This window comes from Aulonocara stuartgranti (genome assembly GCF_965226115.1).
Source record: "Aulonocara stuartgranti genome assembly, chromosome: 11".
Taxonomy (NCBI): Eukaryota; Metazoa; Chordata; class Actinopteri; order Cichliformes; family Cichlidae; genus Aulonocara; species Aulonocara stuartgranti.
Genome location: NC_138947.1, coordinates 2,677,868 through 2,698,913, shown reverse-complemented (window position 1 = coordinate 2,698,913; position 21,046 = coordinate 2,677,868). Strand labels below are relative to the sequence as shown.

Here is a 21,046-nt window from a genome sequence, read left to right as displayed (position 1 = left end):
AACAATGAAACATTTTCAAGGACTTTTCTGGATGCGGCTTTCAGATGATTTTGTATCCACAGGATTCTTCTCTCCGGTCCATCGTCTACAGAGCGAGAGAATATATATGTTTATATGTGTGTGTGTAAAGATGCTACAGGGATCCAATATTATAATCTTACTGTCTGCTGATTTATTTGTTGCACATTGTCCTTCTTATACTGTGAAACATGTAATAACCTGCTGTAGCCCAGGATCACGTGGGATCAGATAAACATGCAGTGTGAGGAAAGCTGTGTTGGTCTGATATATCAACACGTTACAGTTGATTGTCACAGGAACGCCCACTTTCATCAGGAGCGCTCTTGGAGAGAAAATCAGACACTTTTTCCACAACATCTCCACAGTCATCTATGTGAAGGACTGCAAACTTGTCCAATATGTCAGGGACGTCATCTGCACAAGAAAACTTGAATCGTAAATGTAATTTATTGTTAAATAATAATGTCTTCATGTCCTCTTACTGATGCAGATCCAGTGTGGCAGGTGAACTTCATTTAACTTCCCAGCAGTGACTGTGACGTCCATCAGAGGACCTGCAGGCATGTATTGTCTGCTCTCCATCCTCTCCATGTGTCCGTTTTTTACATATTTATTTATTTTTGACTTTATTTGGTTCCTGAGGTGATACCTGATCATCTCTGCACCAGATTCTGCTCATCTTCATTAAAGCCTTTCTGGTCACCTCCACACACTCTCGGCTGTACTTCTCCATCATCACATTCACTACATCCTGAGTGTTTGCTGCTTTCAGTTTGCTACTTGAGATGAGGAGTGAATCTTTCTGCTATTCAATCAGTGACTTGAATTCATCCAAGTGAGCAGCTTCTCAGTTGTCATAGTTACCACCTGGAAAATGAAAAAGTCATTTTGTACCTGCAGGACTGAAGCAGCCGGTCACTTCTTATGCAGGAGGTGCAGGGCCAGCGATGGTGACACAGCAGATCCTGACACGTATCTACACAACTACATGGATGTTTGCTCCTTCATGTTGAAATTAGCGTCACATGTTTAAAAATAGTCATTAAATGATTTTGAGCAACCTTTGAATGAAAGATGTCCAACATCACACATCACAGGTTACATTTTCATATCGTCAGTTATTTCCACCTGCATTTTGTTCCTATGAAGTTACAGCTGAATAATTCAGTTTGTCTTTTAAAGGTAAACTATAAAACTTGCTAAGGTTACAGGTTTCCATAATTTCCTTCAGGATTAATAAAGTATTTCTGATTCTGATTTATTATCTATTAAGGACAAAACGGGGGGGTTACCACTGTCCCGGGTTCGACTCCACCACCAGACCTTTCTGTGTGGAGTCTGTATGTTCTCTCTGTGTTTGTTGGGTTCTCTCCGAGTACTTCAGCTTCCTCCCACAGTCCAAAGACATGCAGTTAGTGTGGTTTAGTTAACTGGTGATTCTAACCTGCCCATAGGTGTGTATGGTTGTCTGTCTCTCTGTAGTAGACTGCCGTCCAGGGTGTACCCCGCCTCTCGCCCTGTGGTAGCTGGGATAGGCTAATAAGGATAATGGATGGGTGGAAAATGTAAACTGGGTTAAATGATTAAGATAAACCTCACTGACACTTGTTCTTCGTGCTGCTGGATTAAAATGGAGTTGATGGAGTCGACGCTGATCAGCCTTTGTAGAACTGAACCCTCCAGAAAGGCTGGAGTTTAAATGAACGAACGAACCAGAAAACAAGGGTAAAAAGGAGTCTTTAATAGCAATTACACCATATAAAAATTTGTACGTACAAGTCAAAATATAAGGACACATTTAGGAACAGTCTGAGTTTCTTCCTTAGACGAATAAAGTCCTCAGAGTCAGGAAACATCCAGTTCTGTGTAAATAAAGCCGTCCGATCCCGGTCTGACATTTCTGATGTTTGTAACGTTTCTTATTGACTGCTTCCATCATTTTAATGTACTTTTAGTCATTCATTTAACTATTCCTCATTCTTACTGTTATTTATGTGTTGATCTTTCTCATTCTGTGATATTTCAGTTTGACTGACTGATGCTGCAAATCAAAATGATCCTGTAGGAAAATAAAGACTGACCTGAACATCTCATCTCTTAAAATACAAAAGCACAGTAATCATCTTACTGAGTGATCTTCATTGTACATTGTTTCATTGTTTTTAGGCCGCTTCATTCCAGCAAAAGTTTCACCGTATAAACATGAAAGACGTGTTTTTACAGATTTTAAAATGTTAAAAAATGAACGAGTTTCTGACAGTAAATAGTTAATAGACACCAATGTTGCTCCCTGATGTATCCGAAAAAATATTTTATTGATAAAGAACAATTGTATTTATGTGGCTATATTTAGTAGAAAGCCAATATAAAATGTTTAGTGACGTGCTTAAAAGGGAATTAAAAAAAACAAAACAATGATTAAAGCAGGATATTAAAGATTAAAAAGTATAAAATTCTCCAGTTTATCTTCAAAACAGTCGTCAAAACTTCTTAAAATGTGAGAAACATGGCAGTAACAGATGCAGGTCATGATGTTCCTCAGTAACTTCTAACCTTGGAAACTTTTCTCATTCAGGCTTCACTCCAAACCAGACTGAGCATCGACCACAAGAACAAAAGACAGAAGATAACAGAGTTCATATGGTGTTAATGTAAAATTATTCTGGAAGACTTTTCTTTATGTGGCACATTTATACTGTGATATGGATTTATCGTCTTCAACAAAATGAGAATCATAAAGCTGTTCATGATATTTTTGTATGTAATTATACATATAATGCTCATTTTCAGGTTAATATTTTTAATTTTGGACTGTACTCGAGTAGCTTTGTCTGAGTCACAGTTCAAAATCATCCTCATTTTTCTTATACTTGGTTTGGTTGTAGCTCCTCATCCTCTCTGAAACAAGCTTCTTTTTTACTCCTCTCCCTTTAAGGCAACTTTGTTCTTATTGGCTGTTTCCCACAAACAGAAGGTTTGAGGGACAAGTGGGTGGAGCTTCTGTGGAAAGGGCCAGAACTGGAGATCAGCAGTATTAGGATACCGCCCCTCAATGACATCACACATTACAGAAGTTAAAAAAACCACATAAACCTGAGTGTTTGTCTCACAGTGAGTATCTGTAAACATGATGATCTCATTATCGTAAATTTGAAAGTGTATAAATGAAAACAAAGAAAAGCACAACAAATGCCGTCTTTTTACAAACTGCGCTGCTAGAAACAAACAGAATGTGTTTCTATGAAAGAAGGAAATGAAATCACTGTCAGATCATTTCTACACGTTTAAACCTGAAATAATTCTGCAGAAAATAAAAACATGACAGAAAATTAAAAAGAGAAAGTTAAAATAAAATGAAAAGATTAAATATTAAAATAAAAAAATGCTTCAAAAATCTTGATCTCATCCTCATGTTTGCATCAACCTAAGAACACACACACACACACACACACACACACACACACACACACACACACACACACACACACACACACTCTACAGTAATTTTCAAATCGATGTTATTTCCTGTATTTTAACCTCAAATCTGCTCCTACATTATAAACTCTCCCTCATGTCAGAGTCAGTTGGACGGGCAGTCAGACTCTCTGCTACTTTCCATACTACAATCATGTAGTGCACTGAAAATAAATTCAGAAGCTACAAATCTAACTATACAAAAGTATTTTGGATTAAGTAAAATATTCATAAAATCAATGATGCCATTTTGATTGTTACCTTTGCATCATGAGCTGCTGTCTGATAACTTCTGCACCAGATCATTTCTGTTAATTTTCCTAAAAACCTTCTTGGTCACCTCCACAGACTTTTCTGTGTAGGTCTGCACCACCAGGTCCACCAGGTCACAGGTGCTGGCCTTCTCCAGTTTGCTCTCTGGGATGGGTTGGAGCTCCACCAAAACATCACGGTCCCGCAGGAACCACTTGAACTTTTCAAGCTCCTCCTTTTTCAGATCTTCCAACATTTCCAAAAGCTTCTCTCTGTCTGAGTGGACTGTTAATGCCTGAGAACAAATGAGGAGATATAATTTGATATCAATCAGTTATCCAAAAATAAAATTATGCATAACAACCATCCAATTCAATCACGAGGGGGTTTTATTCAGTTTTACATTCTGAATTATGTTTAACCTGCATTTTAATGACTTAAAGCTTTTGTGTGTAAAGTCAGGCGTTACTCACCATCTGTGCTGCAGCATCACTGTCCCACTGTAACTTTAGCTTTTTATGCTCTTCTTCTTCTTCTGGATCCTCATCGTACCTCTTTCTGTTGGATTTGAACAATGCCTGGTAAAGTTAAAGCAAAGAAAGGAATATGATTAGATCAGTGGTTAGTTAGTTAAGTGTAAGAACCATGACATTTAAACATTTTTAACACAGCAGTTAAAATATTGCTTTTAAAAATGTAAATCTTATGAATGAAGCTGTGTTGTGTAAAGTCAGAATAAGTTTCTTACTCACTTTCCTTCCCCGTGCAGGAGGATGTTTATCCACCGAGTGTTTCTCTGAGAAAGAAGAAAGATGAAACATAAATATTGATTGATTTGATTCATGAAGAGTTTTCCGATGGAGTGGAGTGTGTTTAATGTGCCAGGTTAAATATGCTATGAAAACATCAGAATAAGACTAGCAGCAGATATCTAACATTAATGGACTCAGATAAAGTGACCAGGCCCCGCCCACTTTGGAGCCATTAGAACAGCCAAATAAGGACCTACAGTAGTCCAGCCTAGAAGGAATAAAATACATTAACTGGTTTTTCAGTATCACTCTGAGACAAAAAGTTTCTAATTTTATTCATAATCATCTGAATTTTTAATCTGGGCATTAAAGGATGAATCGTGGTCAGCAGGTTCCTCTGTCTTTGGCTGCATCCACACATATAAGGCTCATTATTGTAAACTTTGCATATCATTTTTTAATGGTTTGTGTTATATCACCACCTTTTGTTATGGCAATGATCTTTTAAAATGTATTTGATGCACATTTTAGTGTGGAGGGAGATATTTTTTGAAATGAGCTCAGAAAAATCCCTGTTTTGAAAAACAAAGGGTGAATGGGCGGTTCTTATTTAGTACTTTTCTACCAGATGTCTCATTCATCCATTCATACAAACACTTTTTCTGGGCTTTCTATCTCAAATTCACACTCCAGTGAGCCGGGTTCAATGTTCTGCCAAAGGATACTGAATCCAGACTGCAGCAGCCCAGAATTGAACCACCAACCTTCTTGATAACCATGTGCACAACCTTTGTCCCATTTTCATTTTACTTCCTGTTTTATTTTCAAAGCAGGGTTGTTCCTTTTCCTGCCTGCATTCATGTCTATGATTAAGTTACAAGTGCTTTAGTATCCCTCTCCATGGTGTGTATTTAGTCTGTGCATTTTCACTCTCCCTGGTCATTTTCTCATCAGCTTTAACTCCTGTTGTCTCCCTGCATCAGCTTTTCCTTCTTGTTTTGGATTCTGTGGTCATTTTTTTTGCTTCTATCGCAGTGGTTTTCATTCCAGTTTCACTCTATTTTTAGTTTTGAGTAAAGTCTAAGTGTGTGCAGTTCATCTTCAGTAAGGCAACAACTATGAGTTTTTTCTTGAATACTAAAAGTAATTTACTGAAAAGATAGAACAGTTAATATCTGTGAACCTACCAGCTGCCAACGTGCCGACACCAGCTGCTCCCCTTGAGGATCCTGCAGCTGTGAAACATTGAGGAAAATTTACTGTAAGAAGTTAATTGGTTTAAACCACGTTTAATGTAAGGAACAATTGGAATATGGACGCTTGATGTCATTATTTGATGCATCAGAGTTTAATAATGAGCTGTGTCATCTGATTAAACAGGTGTAGCCGTCATGTCTGAGATTTGGTTTCAGACCATTTCAATGCAATTTCAGAATAATGTTGAAAAATATGTTTTGAAATAAGCTACGTTCAACTGCGCCCTGCCATACGGGGTCACTGCAGATGTTTGATTTGGCAGTTTTACAGCCGATACCCTTCCTGACATAACACAAAGGGGGATTTGTGCCTCTGACTGGAATCAAACCAGCATCCTTTCCTCTCCAAGTAAACCATACTTCTGTTCTATGGAGCTCTTTTCTAAAACCTTTCTGTAATAAATGGTGCCATTTTGTTTCTTATCACAAGCTGATACCTAACAGCATCAGCTCCAGATCATCCTGTCTGTCTGTGCTAGTTTGTTCTTTGTCCCTCCTTCAGTTTTCCTTTACTAATGTTTGGTGTTTTTACTGGTTCTCCCTCCGTCTCTCGTCATCTGTGTCATCTTCTTCATATTTCTCTGTGTCAATGGAAAATTGTACTTAGTAGTCAGTATAATCTTTTAGTGATATGAGTTCGCATATGGTAGAATACTGCATGTAGTTATTTGTATTAGGAAATATTTAACCATGTATGCTTAGAGGCATATAATCAGTTGTGTAGTGACACGATGTGTGATCTCTAGCAGGCTGCAAAAGGCTTGGTGTGCACTCCAGGAATGCACCCCCACGTCCTGGGAGCATGAGAGAGGTCGTACTTTGTTTTATTGTTTTACGGTAGGATTAACGTAGCTATGTCTGTTTTAGTTCAAGTGCTTCTTTACATATAGATGAACAGCTGGACTTCCTCACCATGTTATCTAGGGTGAAACATCTAGGGTGAGGGGGAGACTACCCTCTTCCTGACCAAGGATGTTTCCTTTTGTGTTTTCATGTTATATGACCCTTTGATCAGCAGAACCACACACACACACACACACACACACACACACACACACACACACTGAAGTATAAATAAAGACTGGGGCAGTTTCTTAGCGCGAGTCTCTGGAGGCTGCCCTTGCTAGCAAGAAGTTCTGTGTGTTTCTCTTCTCTGAGTCTTTACTGAAGAAGTGTTTTAGAATATATTCCTTAACACTCTGACTCTGTTTTGTTCTTCTTTTTTTGTACTTGTACTTTTTGCCATCTCTGTGAAGCACTTCCTGTCCCTTTGAACGTTTTGATTAAAGAGAGTGAGCATGTAATCACTTCTGTTTGGTTGGGTTGTCTAACATATAACCTTGACCATCACTGGTAACTTTGACCTTGGACGCTAACAATGAAGGTTAAAGGTCAAACCATAATCAAGTAAAAAAACAAAAATCCATATCCAGTAAGTTTTGACAGCTTATAGAAGCCAAAGATTTCAGCCAATTCTGCTCCAATCACATGGGTGAAGATGATCAAATACACCATCTTAGTATGCAATACTTCAAGGTCAAAGGTCAGGGTCATGCCATACAGGACAAAGCTTCAGTTTCAATTTAATCATCTCTAAAATTTAAAGCAACATCTTAGTCATAAGCACAGTTAGTATTGATCAGTTTTCTGTTTCATTATATAAAACTGAGTTAATATTGATGAAGCTACCAGCCGACTGAGAGCTGACAGCAGCTGCTCCCACTGAGGATCCTGCAGCTGTTAATAAATAACAAGGAAAGTTTTTAATTTCTTAACAAATGTTCAAACTCCTTAACTTTCATTATGCTAGCAAACTGAAACATTAGAGACTCAGTGCCACCAAATTAAAACAATTAAATAACTACACCAAAGAATATTCCACTAAACTCTGGTCTACTAAAAAAGAAGAAGAAGAAAATCATTCATTTATAATCTGAGTAAAAGGTTCGTCTAAATGCTCCTTTCGTGTGATATCTTACCTTCGGCTTGACCAGACTCTGGATGGTCATCTGGAATTCAAGGAAAATCAAAATATGGATACTTGACATTAGAGTTAAATATGAAAGTTTCATCTGAATAAAACAGAGTGTTCAAGCAGCTGGTTGCCATGGGAACCCATTCTCTGAAACGCTCTATGCACTGTTGTTGAGCTAATCTGAAGGCCACGTGAAGTTTGTAGCGACTGACTCTGCAGAAAGTTGGAGGCCTCTGTGATTTTACGTGGCCCGTCACTTTGTGGCTGATTGGCTGTCGTTCTTTGTTATAATACCACTAATATATGATTACATATGTGAGTATATGTCCAGTGTGTACAGGTACATATGTCATATATATCATAGAAAATCCACAACATTAGTCCTGTGGCGAAATTCCCTTGCTACAAAATATTATACATACAGTCAGCTGTACTTCTATATACTAAATATATACTTATACTGGAGTATTTTTTCTACTCGTTCAAAATCACAAGATCCACATATTTAGGTCAAAGATTATCTTCAATTATATTAATGAAGTTTGTGCCCTTTATTGTACAAACACATGCTGATCAATACTGTTTGAAAATGTACTAGTTAGGATCAATAAGTAACCTTTGACTGTGTTATGGCCAACGGTGACTGGTTCAAACAAAGGTTACTTTGGCACTGCTAAAGTATGCGCATAGGACACTTTCTCTGCGTTTATCTGTAGCGCCTCACGCTGTGTCCAGCCCTTTCGATGCCTATACGGCAAACAAACCTGCCCCCTGTGCGTGAAGCTGGGATTCTGGTTCTCACCTCAGCCACCAGAAGGCAAGAAAAACCTTTACTCGGCATAGAAAGCAGCTTACGTCTGGCATGCGTACCTGACAAAATTGTCAAATTGATTAACTGTTAACTGCCGTTTTCTCATCAAACGGACAAAGTGAGCCAATTCAATGATGGATGTAAAAGTTATGGGGCAGGGTCAGAAAGTTATGCATCATACGTGGAAGATGAAAAGAAAGAACAAAGGATGAAAGAGTACCCAACGGCAGGCGGAGGGGTCACTGATCCCATATAAGAGGAGGGTCGATATGCCCCGCTCTGCTGCTTCTTCCCTGTCTGTCTGTTGTGTGTCTGTGCTGTTTGTGCTTTGAGGCTCTACACTCCGGGGTTGCTTCGCTTTGCTTGTTCACTTTTTCTGTCATCCTGGTTTATTGTACTGATTTCTGCTGTTCATATGACACTGTTTAATAAACTCTGTTCTAAGAATTCTACTCTTTTCCAGAGGATCTTTTTGAGTGATTGGATTTTAACTGGATCTGAAAAGCTGGACGTCCACAGCATTGGTGGGATAAGGTTATCATACTGGCTTCAAAATGTGCGACTCGACACTTGTTGCACAGGTGGCGTCCTATCACAGGACCACTGAACTGCTGAGAACGAGTGATTCTTTCACACGTTTGTAGAAGAGTCTGCATGTTTTAGTGCTGATTTTATACACCTGAGGCCATGGAAGCGATTTTAACACATGAATGAAAGGATGTGGATGAGCGAGTGAATACTTTTGGAAACATCGTGTCAATCAAACTGCTGCAGACTCTTTTAAGTTTGATGGAAAAAAAAACATCTTACATTTGACATTATATGACATACAGTATTTCTTATATTAGTAACAGTGTGGGTAATATTGCTTCATAACCACTGACCTGCTTGAATTTCACATTCCCATAGTGGCTCATCAGCTGGATCACCATCAGCTGGGTGAGTGTGCACCAGTGTAAGTATGAGTTCACTGCCTGGATTCTTAACGTACACCTCATAGAAGTTTTGCCTATTGTATCTGAGGGTTAACTCCTGTGTTTGAAAAACAAAACAAAGGAACTTTAAAATACCTCTGTGAGCGCACACACACACACACACACACACACACACACACACACACACACACACACACACACACACAATTTAATGCAGGCGATAAAGTTACAGTTGTGGTTCTTACATCTGGCTATTAGTACAGAAATGGAGCCTCCAAGTTTTACATTTTACTTTTTAAATCTACTCATTTAAATATATTTGATGGACAAAGTGTAGGTGACAGAGACTAAAGATAAAAAGACAGTTTATCTGTGGACTTGTGATATTATTTAGATGCAGTAAGACAGATGTAAGTGATTTTCAGTCAAAACAATGTTGAGGCTCAGACTTTGAGTTTTTTAAATATGCTCTAATATGACCTGAGCACTTGCCCTTTGACCTTGTTCACATCAAGAGTTTTATAATGAACTAAAACTAAAACCAAAATTACCAGAAAAATGTGAACTGGAATAAAAACATAATGACCTACAGACCTTTTTACTCAGTTTAATCACATTTGTTTGTTTTTTTATTATTATTCTTTTTAAATACACAACTTCTTACTTTCCTTATCTATCAGGTCATTTTGGGAAAAGGTGATGGCATTTAAATGAGCCATTTAAAAAAATAGCAGCACACTAATATAATTACTTTGCAACTCAATGTTTGAACTTAAGAGTTTTAGGATTTTCTTCAGAACTTGATTTTCCTGAAACACTAATGTTGACTTTTACCATTATTTTATGTTCTTCAGGTAAAACTATCATCAGCACCTGAAGAAGACTGAAATACAGCATCAAACACTGCTGTGTTAAAGTGTGTGCAGCTGTGCTAACAAAGACAGCTGATAGTCCCTGGTGTGATGGCCCTCACCTCACTGACTCAGCCAATGCAAAGACACACGTATGTTTCAGAGCAGCCGTGTCATTCTGGCTAAAATAAGGCCTGATGTGTTTTCTGTCAACAAGGTTTCGATCCACATGTAGCACAAACTTTACAAACTTTACCTTCGGCTGAATTTTTGCACTTGTGTTGTCGGCTTTGAGGCTGAAAAGACGCTCGGTTTGCAGGTACTGGTCTGGGGGATGCTTTATGATTTTTTTAAAGTTCAAATGGGATTTTGTCTCATCATTTTTCTCACGATATTTCTCAGCAATTTCCTGTTTAAGAAAAAAAGGAAAACAAAAAAGCAAAGTAATCAAAAATAGGGGTTAACTTTACACCAACTTACACCATCTGTGTTTGAAATGACATTTATAACCAAGCAATAAGATTTTTGTGAGAGAGTATTATGGTCTGCTGGAAAAGAAAAAGGGAGGAAAAAGTCACATTAATGAGAATAAAGTCAGAGATTGTTGTGAAATATTGTGTCAAACTCTGAGAGGGAGAGTATCACCATGTGAAGGTGATCAATATTTTGCATCTTCATGGGTGCTTTGTGAACTCTCGGGTTAATAACAAGTGACTAATTTTTAATAATCAGAGTTTTGTTATATGAAGTCTGTATGATGTAATATTATAAACTCTGGTCTGGATCCAAATAATCTCCAGATTACAGTGAAGAGATTTATCAGCAAAGTGACTCTCACAGGTGCTGCTGATGTTAAAAGAAAAACTATGATTAAAAAATATTCTTATAATCAAACAGAAGAGATTTATTGTAGCAATAGAGACATTTTTACAATTGGCTTCAATATAAAACACATTTTTCTTTCAGTGTCTCTTTTGTCTTTTGTCAGTCGGTCCTAATGTTTGGAATCTTGTCCTGTTTCACATCATTAAGATGTTCAGTTACCTGTTCCAGAGCAGGATCCTGTCGTATCAGGTAGACGTGGAGTTTGAGGAACGATGTGTTGGGTTTATAGTACATCAACATGTAACAGCTGATTTTTGGAGGAAATATGAAACGTATCAGAGCCGCTATCATCGAGAAATTTGGCTCAGTTAACTTGACATGTGTTGGTGTGACCTCAGACACTTTTTCCACAACATCTCCACAGTCATCTATGTGAAGGACTGCAAACGTGTCCAATATGTCAGGGATGTCATCTGCAGGAGAACACAACAACACAAACATGGTGAGAAGAACAGTTTATAACAGTTTGTGCGCTCACTGTCAGAAATGTCAAACATCTGAAAGTCTTCCTTCATGTCCTCTTACCGATGCAGATCCAGTGTGGCAGGTGAACTTCATTTAACTTCCCAGCAGTGACTGTGACGTCCATCAGAGGACCTGCAGGCATGTATTGTCTGCTCTCCATCCTCTCCATGTGTCCCTCCCAAGATCTAAACTGGTACTGAAAGCTGGTCTTTCCCTTACAGACCCAGCGCAAGCCCGACACTCTGCATTCAAAGTGTCCTGCTGCAGACTGAAGGCTGAAACAGGAATTAAATACACACTCATGAAGGAACAACAGAGTGAATGGAAACACAGAGTAGTCGTGTGAATCGGATGCAAAATGAAGAATTTCCTCTGGGAATAAATCCAAAGCTGAACTGTTTCCTGTAGTTCCAGTTTGCTGTGCTGCAGCATTCAGGAAGTTGATTTACCTGTAAGTTGGAGCCTCGTCTGCATCTGTACTGTTCACCTCAGGTTCAAGATTAGTCCAATCACTGCAGTCCTGCTGCAGAGGACAGTCTCTTTAGTCAATAAGTACACATGTTTATAAAGAAAGAAACTTTAGCAATAAATGGATGAATGGAAGGGATTACCGTCAGGCTCTGACAACCTTCAAGCTCTGAACTTCTTTCAGTTTTTCGTCCTTGTTGAGACACAAAGAATTCAAATGAATGATGTTATGCTGACATATAAAATCATCCTCTAACTGTCCACATGTTTGCTGTTTGATCACTTTATGCTGTGCAGTGCTGCTTCAACATCAGAACAACATGTTCAGCAGGACGTGCAGCTGAGTGACGTCTAAGATGATCAAAAGCTGATGAATCCAAATATTCTCACCAGTGATGTCAGAACAAGACAGAGACAGAGAGAAAGGTTGGATTCAGCTCTGATGATTTATGCAAAGTTACTTTTGGACGTCTGTTGTGTTTCCTGTTTATTTTAATGTTTGTTGAGTAGAAGTTGTTTAAACAAGTTTATTGTAAATTATGAAAATCTGTTTATTAAACTTTGTTTGGTCTCACCTGAGCTGCTCTCTGACAGCCTCAGCATCAGATCAGGTCTGTTCATGTCTGTTAAAACCTCCATGGTCACCTCCACAGACTGATGACCAAGTTTATCCACCATCAGATCCACAAGGTCTTCTGTCCTGTTTGGATACCGGTAACTCTCCATTTGTGGCAGGCTCATCTTAAAGCACGTGAACGGCAGCAACTGCTTGAATTTCTTTAGATCCTTTTGACTGAATTCATTCAGTGTTTTGAAGAGAATCTGTCTGACAGCTTCCTGTTCTTTTACCTGTAAAACCAAAACAATGTATTAAGTTACTGTATAATATCTCTGTTGGACGATTTAAAGATTTATTTTTATTTAATTTCCAGAGAAACTGAAATAGAAATATCAAATATTAATAAAAAGATGTCTTCATTAATATTTATGTTTCAGAACGATCACCGACGAGACAGCTGGCGGTTTTGATATTTAACTTTGTGTATTTATGAACTTTAGTTTCATGAAAAAAAGTATTGTTTCCTTTCCATCAGTACTAAAACCTAAATGTCCTTTTTTCTGGAATTAAAGTCTTTGTAAAGTTAAAGACAAAGAAAAATCTAAAGATGTCATTTCCTGGTTTTATCGTCAGTAGTAGATCCTTCACTCTGTCGTCAGTGGAAACATTATTGCTGCAGACTCCACATTAACACTGTGAGAAGCATCCAGTTTCAAAGATGCTTCGTCTGTTTCATCGTGTTTAATGTTCAAGATGAGGATGATTTACAGCCTGAATCTACTGAATGAAAGCTGAGTTAAAGTCACACTCACTCTCTTCAACAGTGCAGCTCCATGTTCATCCACAGAGTGTTTCTCTGAGGAGGAAAGACATTTACCATCAACTCTGAGGATTCAAACATCATCACACATCCAAGTAGAATCAGCCTTCAGACGACACAGATGATTTAAAAGAGAAAATCATGTGAAACTAAATAAAATGACATAAGAACCCAACAAAGAAACCCTCCATCCTGTCCAACCAAAGTAACTGGGGGTTCCCAGCTGTGATAATGAGAGAGGGTACACCTGTCCACCTCAGGTTTTAAACAGACAGACAACCTTTCACACCCACATTTAATTTAGAACCAGCAATAAAGCCAACAAGCATGTGTTTGGACTGGAAACCAGAGCACTCTGAGGAAAAGCATGCAGGCACAGGGAGAACATGCAAACTCCACACAGAAAGGTTCCAGCCAACCAGGAGGCTCAAACACACAACCTTCATGCTGTGAGGACACAGTGCTAACCACTGCACCACCATGACACCACCAACACAAAAACCTGTTGATGACACAGAGTTTACACTCATGCATGTTGGTCTTACCTCTGGATGCTGAGCTGCTCTCTGGTAACTTCTGCACCAGATCAGTTCTGTTCATGTGCATGAAAACTTCTCTGGTCACCTCCACAGACTGATGACCACGTTCATCCACCATCAGATTCACTACATTTGCTCTGGTTGATGACTGACTCAACCTATATGAGAAGAATGACAGATTCCTCCAAGGAAGGATCGTCTGCAGGAGCCTCTTAAATGTCTCGAGCTCCTCATCACTCAAATCATTCAAAGTTTCTAAAAGCAGATGTTTAACAGCTGCCATTGTTGCCATCTGGAACAATAAACACAATCACGGGGTCACATATTTATTTAGCCAAACACAAGCGCCTATTTACTAGTTGCGGTACGTTTATGAAAAAAATGAAGAAAATCTAAAACTGTGATCCACTTTTATGGGTTTGAATACTTTTTCTTTACAGGCTGCAGTTCTTCTCTCACTGTGCAGATAAAAACTGAAATATATCCATCAAGAATCTTTCCCTGATTTCACATCATCTTTCATTCTTTATTAATATTTGTAAGTAGAATAAAGTTTCCTGTTTAATCTGAAAGTGTTTGATGTTTTCAGATTTCTCTGTCCTGTTGAAGAGTCAGGACAAATGTACATGCTGACACTTCCTCAGCTCATCCTCAGTGGTAAAGACATCCTGACATTAGTGTTGCAGAAAATTACTGCTGAAGAAGTCAAACTGAATGAAGCTTCAGTTTGTCACAAACATCCAGCAGAAATCATGAGAAAATGAGTCAACATGAGAACTGATGATACTTTAGTCCTCTGACTTTCAGCCTGCTGTCTTGTACTGAATCAGAGATGTGACATGACTCACTTTGTGGATCAGTGCAGAGCGTCGTTCATCCACAGAGTGTTTCTCTGAGGAGAAAAGTGCTCAAAGTCACTCATGACAAACACATTTAACAACTAACTGACAATTATTCAGGAAATATGACTTTGGAAAAATGGACAATATGCAGAATTACACTGAAACCTCCTCAGCAATAATAAACAGTATGAAGGAGTCATTTTTACTCCTCCTCACAAAGTATTTGGATTTAATCTGGTCTCATTTTTATGTATTTATTGAAGTAGATTTTTCCAGAACAGCCATAAAATATGTTTTAAAGATGTGTTTTTTTGTCTTTATTACAAATATTATTTATAAAGTCAAAGAAGACTTTAGTCAGACGTTTATGAGACATGAAAACAGTTTTATGACTTTAATGAGTTTTGATTTTGTTGTCTTACTTCGAGGCAGTGAGCTGCAGTCTGACAGCCTCTGAGCCAGATCAGTCCTCTTCATCTCCTTTAAGACCTCCATGGTCTTCTCCACTGACTGTTGGCCGTAAGTCAGCACCATCAGAAACACTGTGTGCTGCAGGTCTGTCCTCATGTACCACATCAATGAGAAGTCTGAGTAATATTGGTGAAGATGAATTTGTGGCAGGTTCTTATTGAACTCACTGAGCTCCGGCTCATTGAGACCATCCAGAGCTTCCAGCAGCAGCTCAATAACAGACTCCATCGTTTCTACCTGGAAAATTCAAAGAAAATGTTCATGAGATAAATGTGACATTTCTCACTTTCAGGTTTGTTTGTTTTCTCATCAACACTTTACAAATGTAGATGTGTTTAGATGACATCATCCATCACATAAGGTGATGATGTCATTGGTCATATTTGTCACAATGATCACAAACAGCTGATTAACAATTATTCTGCTTCTGTTAACAAGTTCAGGACTTTTCTGACCTGCTGCAGACCTCCCTCACTGCACACGCTCAACTTATCAAACTTTGACTTTTCCAATCAAAATCAAATCATTTGTTTCTATTGAAGATTTCTATCCTGTGTTTATGAAATGAAAGCTGGATGATCTGAAGTCAGACAGATGTGACATGACTCACTTTGTGGATCAGTGCAGGCCAACGTTCATCCTCAGAGTGTTTCTCTGACAGAAAAGAAAGATTAAAAGCTTCATTCATGACTGATTTAACATCAGTGTTAATAATCAGACACTTTGAAATAACTGATGCTTTGATTTCATTCTGATGATCCTTGTAAGTTGGATTAATAACAACATTAAACTTGTTAACATGAAGTCATATTTGATGGGAAACTATCAACGTGTGAGGAAATGATCCAGTTCTGTTTCATTCAGTAATTCTTCTTCTTCATCTTCTTCATCTTCATATCAATGAGTGTATTTATTGATTCATGTGTTTTCTGGACACTGACCTTTCTCTGTTTCCTCCACATCAAATCCTTCAGCTGATGATCCTGCAGCTGCAACACATTGAATACAAACTGTAACTACATGACACAGACACTGTGTGTGTCCTTTATGTGTGCTCATCCTGAGTATAACACTGAGTCCTGACAATAAAAAGCTTTAATATTTCACTTTCAGCTGTGCTGACTGAAGGCAGGAGGAGGCCATAGTTACACAATCACAGAGAAATCACTGAAAAGACTTTGAATCATTTACCTCATACAGGTCGTCTGTCTCCATAGTGGAGTTTCAATCAAAGCTAACATAAAGATCCATTTACAACACAAGACTGATATTAATGAGCTCAAAATGCAAAAAACAAAGAAAAATATTTTCAAAGGAAAGAAGTTCAAAGAGCTTTAAAACAACATTTACTAAAGAAAGTCACTGATTCAATAAGCTGAATATTTTTACTTTAAACATTGAAATATGAAAACAAATCTGTTTAATTTTACTGTGTTTGTACAACCTGAATGTGTTCATTTATCAACGTCTGTCCAAAATAAATCAGAGGAAACAAATTCTTTCATTTATAAATGATAATAAAGTTTATATTATGCAGTTCTTGTTGTGAGTCTCTCTGATTTAATTCTTTAAATTAATTTTTACTGTAAGGTGTAATATTATATTTAAAATCCTTCCACACACAGTTAAGAATAATCCCAACATATCTGTTGTATTAATTTATGCAGCTTATGATTATCGTACAGCTGTCCTTCTTGGCCAGGACACTCTTGAAAAACAGATTTTTAATGTCACAAGTTAATTTTTTTCTGGTTAAATAAACTTTAATGAATAAATAAAATGTATTAAAGTTATTACAGACACTCTGACAGATTATTTCCTCTTACCTTTGAGTCCTGAGCTGCTCTCTGACAGCCTCTGCACCAGATCAGTTCTCTGCATGTCTGTTAAAACCTCCCTGATCACCTCCACAGACTGATGACCAAGTTTATCAATCATATCATTCACTATTTCTCTTCTGCCATTATTCAGTTTGATTTGTGGAAGACTCTTCTGAAAACAAGTGAACTGCAGGAACAACTTGAACTTGTTGAGATCCTGATCACTCAAATCCTCCAGTGTTTCTAGAAGCACATCTTTAACAGCTGCCATTGTTGCAACCTGGAAAATTCAAACATTCATAAAGAAAAAATGTTTCCTCACTGAGAAAATTACAGATTTATGTTTTTGTAGCTGTTTTAAACTTTGAATGTTTTCAATGTTTTCTCTGAAACACTTTGTTTTCTTTTATTATCTTATTTATTAAGATGTATTTATGTAAACACACTTTTTAATAATCTTTGATTTTAAATCTAAAAACATTTCTGTGACAACTGTTTAATCTAAATGATGAAATTATGATTTTCAAACTGCATCTTATTGAATCAAAGCTGAACTCTGCAGAGTCAGACAGATGAGACGTTACTCACTTTATGGATCAGTGCAGACAGATGTTCATCCAGATGTTTGTCTGAAAAAAGAGAAATTAACAGAAATAGAAATAAGTGTTTAATAAAAGCTAATCGAGCTTTAAAAAAATACACAGAGATCAAAAAAAAAGTTACATTTAAACCTGCTGAACATCATTTTCTGCTCGTCAACAATGCTCTCTTTGCTCTGTAAATCTGACTGTTTCTAATATGAACTGAAGCAGAAACACTTTTATCATTTTAACATGTTTTGTCTTTATCTTACTTTGAGCTTCTGAGCTGCTGTCTGTCAGCCTCTGAGCCAGATCAGTCCTCTCCATCTCCTTTAAGACCTCCACGATCTTCTCCACTGACTGTTGGCCAAAAGTCCTCACCATCAAAAACACCACGTCCTGCACGTCCTGCAGGTCTGACATCTCAGACAGACTCATGGGGCTCATTGAGCCACGTTTTCTTCTCAGGATCTCGATGAAGTCTCTGACCTCGCTGCCTCTCAGATCAGCCAGTGTCTCCAAAAGCAGCTCAATAAGAGACTCCATCGTTTCCACCTGGTAAAAACAGAGGTCACATGACAGCGATGCACCATTCAAATGTCTGTTTGATTTTTAATCAACAGAAACATTTTAGTGTGCTAAAAATAAATTCATGTTTGAATCCAATTCTTTCTAAAAACCTGAAAAGATGACCTTTGACCTTCAAAGCTGCGTCTTTTTAAGGTCATGACCGGTCGACCAGATGTAGAGCAGAAAATAACCTCCATGAACATCTGGTGCTCGGTGGGTACCTGCTTGGATTGGTTTTTTATTTCTTGGCTCATTTTTTCCTCTTTTTGAAGGATTTAATTTTCATGAACAGGTTTGTGACTCTGTTTTACTGCCTGACTGTAACTCTGTCAAAGACTGAGCTACAAAAACTGCAGTGAGTCTCCTGATTTTACAAACAGAGGGGAGCTTTAACTGCTCGCATCTTTACTGATAAACAGAAAGACTTGAATTTAATCTGCTTTTAAAATGTAAATAAGGTTTAATATTTCTATACCAATCATGTATAAAACTCATGTGTACATGACAAAGCTGCAGCTTGAATCTCATGTGTATGATTTGTGTTTAAGATGAAGATCATTTTCAGTCTTCATCTACTGAATCAAAGCTGAACTGTGTGAAGTCGACTGATGTGACGTTACTCACTCTCTGGCTCAGTGGAGGAAACTGTTTGTATGAGGAGAAAAGAAAGAGAAAAAGTCAGATTAGAAACTGTTTTATCATCAGGCTTTATGAGGATTTAGAACATGAAAGATTTCACATCAAAGTGACACTTAAACCTCGTTAACTCGTTAATAATGATTTTAGAGAGAGGCCTAACTTTGTGAATGAGAGCACACACAGGATACTCTGATCGCTGATCACTTTCATGTGTGTGTATATACACACACACACACACACACACACACACATATATAAATATACACTACATGTCTTTGAACGTGACGGGAGTCGACTCCAGACCGGGCGTTTCTGTCCAATGATAGTCAAACGTGACTATCGTGGCCTTTTGAAACCGCCACAACCAGAACTCTACCGTGACCGAGACCTCCGGTTCTTTCCCACAGAGCTCTGCACCTCTGCTTCAAACCAGCAACAGTCACATGATCTAATATAACTTATTATTGTATCTCATTCCCTGTTACACACACATGAAAACAACTCCAACAAGGAAGCAGAACTACGAACGTGAACTTCCAGGAGGAAGCAGAACTTAATGCCGCGCTTACCTTCAATACTTCATGTAAAATGTGAACACCAGGAATCACTGCTGATGGAAAATCATTCTTCAGTGTTTGTGAAGCAGCTTAGTGTGAGGCACTGTTCTCCCGCTGCTTTCTCTCACTTTCTGTAAACGCTGAGGCGGAAAAACTTCCGCTTTTCTGCGTCTCTCTCCTCCCAGCTGTCAGCCCGCCTGAATAACGGAGGCGCCTTGATGCTAGTGATGGGTCGTTCGCGAACGAAATGGCTCTTAGAGCCGACTCTTTGACGTGAACGACGCGAGCCGGTTCCTTATCGCGAGCCGTCACGTGGGGTTTTTTTTTTTTTCTTTCTCTCAGCCTCTCTCTCGCACTTTTTTTCCGCTTCACTCTGCACGCGAGCCTTGTGCTTTACGCTGGGCAGAGGGGGGAGGGGCGGTAGTTACACTCAGTAGCACAGGAACAGAGCCAGAGAGAGAGAAAGAGAGGCAGGGACAACAACATTAGAAAGGTATAGTAATCATCCACAACTATTTTCGGTTGCAGATGATAAAGGATTGAGAAAGTTTATTCATGCAGGTCCATATGACAGAGAATATGCATGTTCTTTTAGTTTTCATATTATAATTTATATTTAATTGTGTTGTGGTTTGCAGTGTTTTGTGTTCTTTTCACTTTAAATTTGTGAAAGGAAAAAGCTGAAAATTTAAATAGTTAAAACTTGAAATGTGAATAGTTGATTTTTGTATTATATGATTTATTTATTACATTTTATGTGGAGTGAATAAATAAAAGTATATTTACGGTGGCCCCTAGAGACAAAGCACATACAAACTTCAAATCACGTACGAACTCTGAAGCATGTACAAACTCCAAAACACGTAAAAACACGTACAAACTCCAAAACACGTAAAAACTCCAAAACACGTAAAAACACGTACAAACTCCGAAGCACGTAAAAACTCAGAAGCATTTAAAAACTCAGAAGCACATAAAAACTCAAAACACGTACAAAAGACAACAGAAGTGCTCCAGGATGCTGGGCGCAGTGTTGAGCCTTTGTTATCTTGTGGCTACACAAGCCAGCAAGTACCAACGACCGGATTTGGTGTGTGGTAATAACAGGTAAATGAACTTTTTTTTAAATTATTTGAATATATATATGAGTGCCTGTGTATAAATACACAAACAATACACACATGCTTTCAATTGTGTAATTTAAGTGATCTAGTAGCTCTGCTTTGGAAGTTCAGTTCATGCTAGAAATGTGTTTTGGAGTTTGTACGTGTTTTGTCTCTAGGGGCCACCGCATATATTTATATATAAACATATATAAATAAAACCACTTGTTTTTACGTTAGTAATTCCTTTTGTGCATAATTTTATATTATTGTTAATAATAAATTAATTAAAGCAACAAAACAACCTGAAGAGCCGGGTCGGAGCCGAAAGAGCCGGGTCGGAGCCGAAAGAGCCGGCTCTTTTTAGTGAGCCGAACCTAAAGAGCCGGATCTCTAAAAA

At 38.1% G+C, this 21,046-nt stretch overlaps 2 protein-coding genes across 2 annotated transcripts in view; both read right to left on the bottom strand.

Moving 5' to 3' along the window:
- Window positions 1-20,957, bottom strand: part of LOC309717164 (uncharacterized protein) — a 66,737-nt gene extending 45,780 nt beyond the window's left edge. Inside the window, exon 1 of the mRNA XM_082551506.1 lies at window positions 19,556-20,957. The gene's annotated coding sequence lies outside the window, so the exon portion shown is untranslated. The remainder of the gene's footprint in view (window positions 1-19,555) is intronic.
- Window positions 1,742-19,025, bottom strand: LOC309717166 (uncharacterized protein). Its single transcript, XM_082551512.1, has 23 exons — window positions 18,972-19,025; window positions 18,050-18,332; window positions 17,785-17,825; window positions 17,203-17,476; window positions 16,318-16,365; window positions 15,987-16,030; window positions 15,328-15,613; window positions 14,912-14,955; window positions 14,070-14,355; window positions 13,517-13,560; window positions 12,721-12,994; window positions 12,289-12,338; window positions 12,127-12,200; window positions 11,738-11,952; window positions 11,372-11,625; window positions 10,584-10,736; window positions 9,426-9,573; window positions 7,735-7,764; window positions 7,445-7,492; window positions 5,687-5,734; window positions 4,500-4,543; window positions 4,221-4,325; window positions 1,742-4,042 (listed from the first exon to the last, which is right to left on the bottom strand). The coding sequence occupies exons 2-23, from the start codon at window positions 18,321-18,323 to the stop codon at window positions 3,764-3,766; spliced, it is 3,063 nt and encodes a 1,020-aa protein (XP_082407638.1). The 5' UTR covers window positions 18,324-18,332; window positions 18,972-19,025; the 3' UTR covers window positions 1,742-3,763.
- Window positions 20,958-21,046: the final 89 nt, after the last annotated feature.

Coding starts and splice junctions, on each gene's coding strand:
- LOC309717166 (XM_082551512.1), bottom strand. CDS start 18,323: ATGGAGTCTCTTATTGAGCTGCTTTTGGAGACACTGGCTGATCTGAGA. Junction 12,339..12,720: donor GCTGTCAGAGAGCAGCTCAG/GTGAGACCAAAC, acceptor TGTCTCAACAAG/GACGAAAAACTGAAAGAAGT. Junction 4,043..4,220: donor GTGATGCTGCAGCACAGATG/GTGAGTAACGCC, acceptor ATTTGTTCTCAG/GCATTAACAGTCCACTCAGA.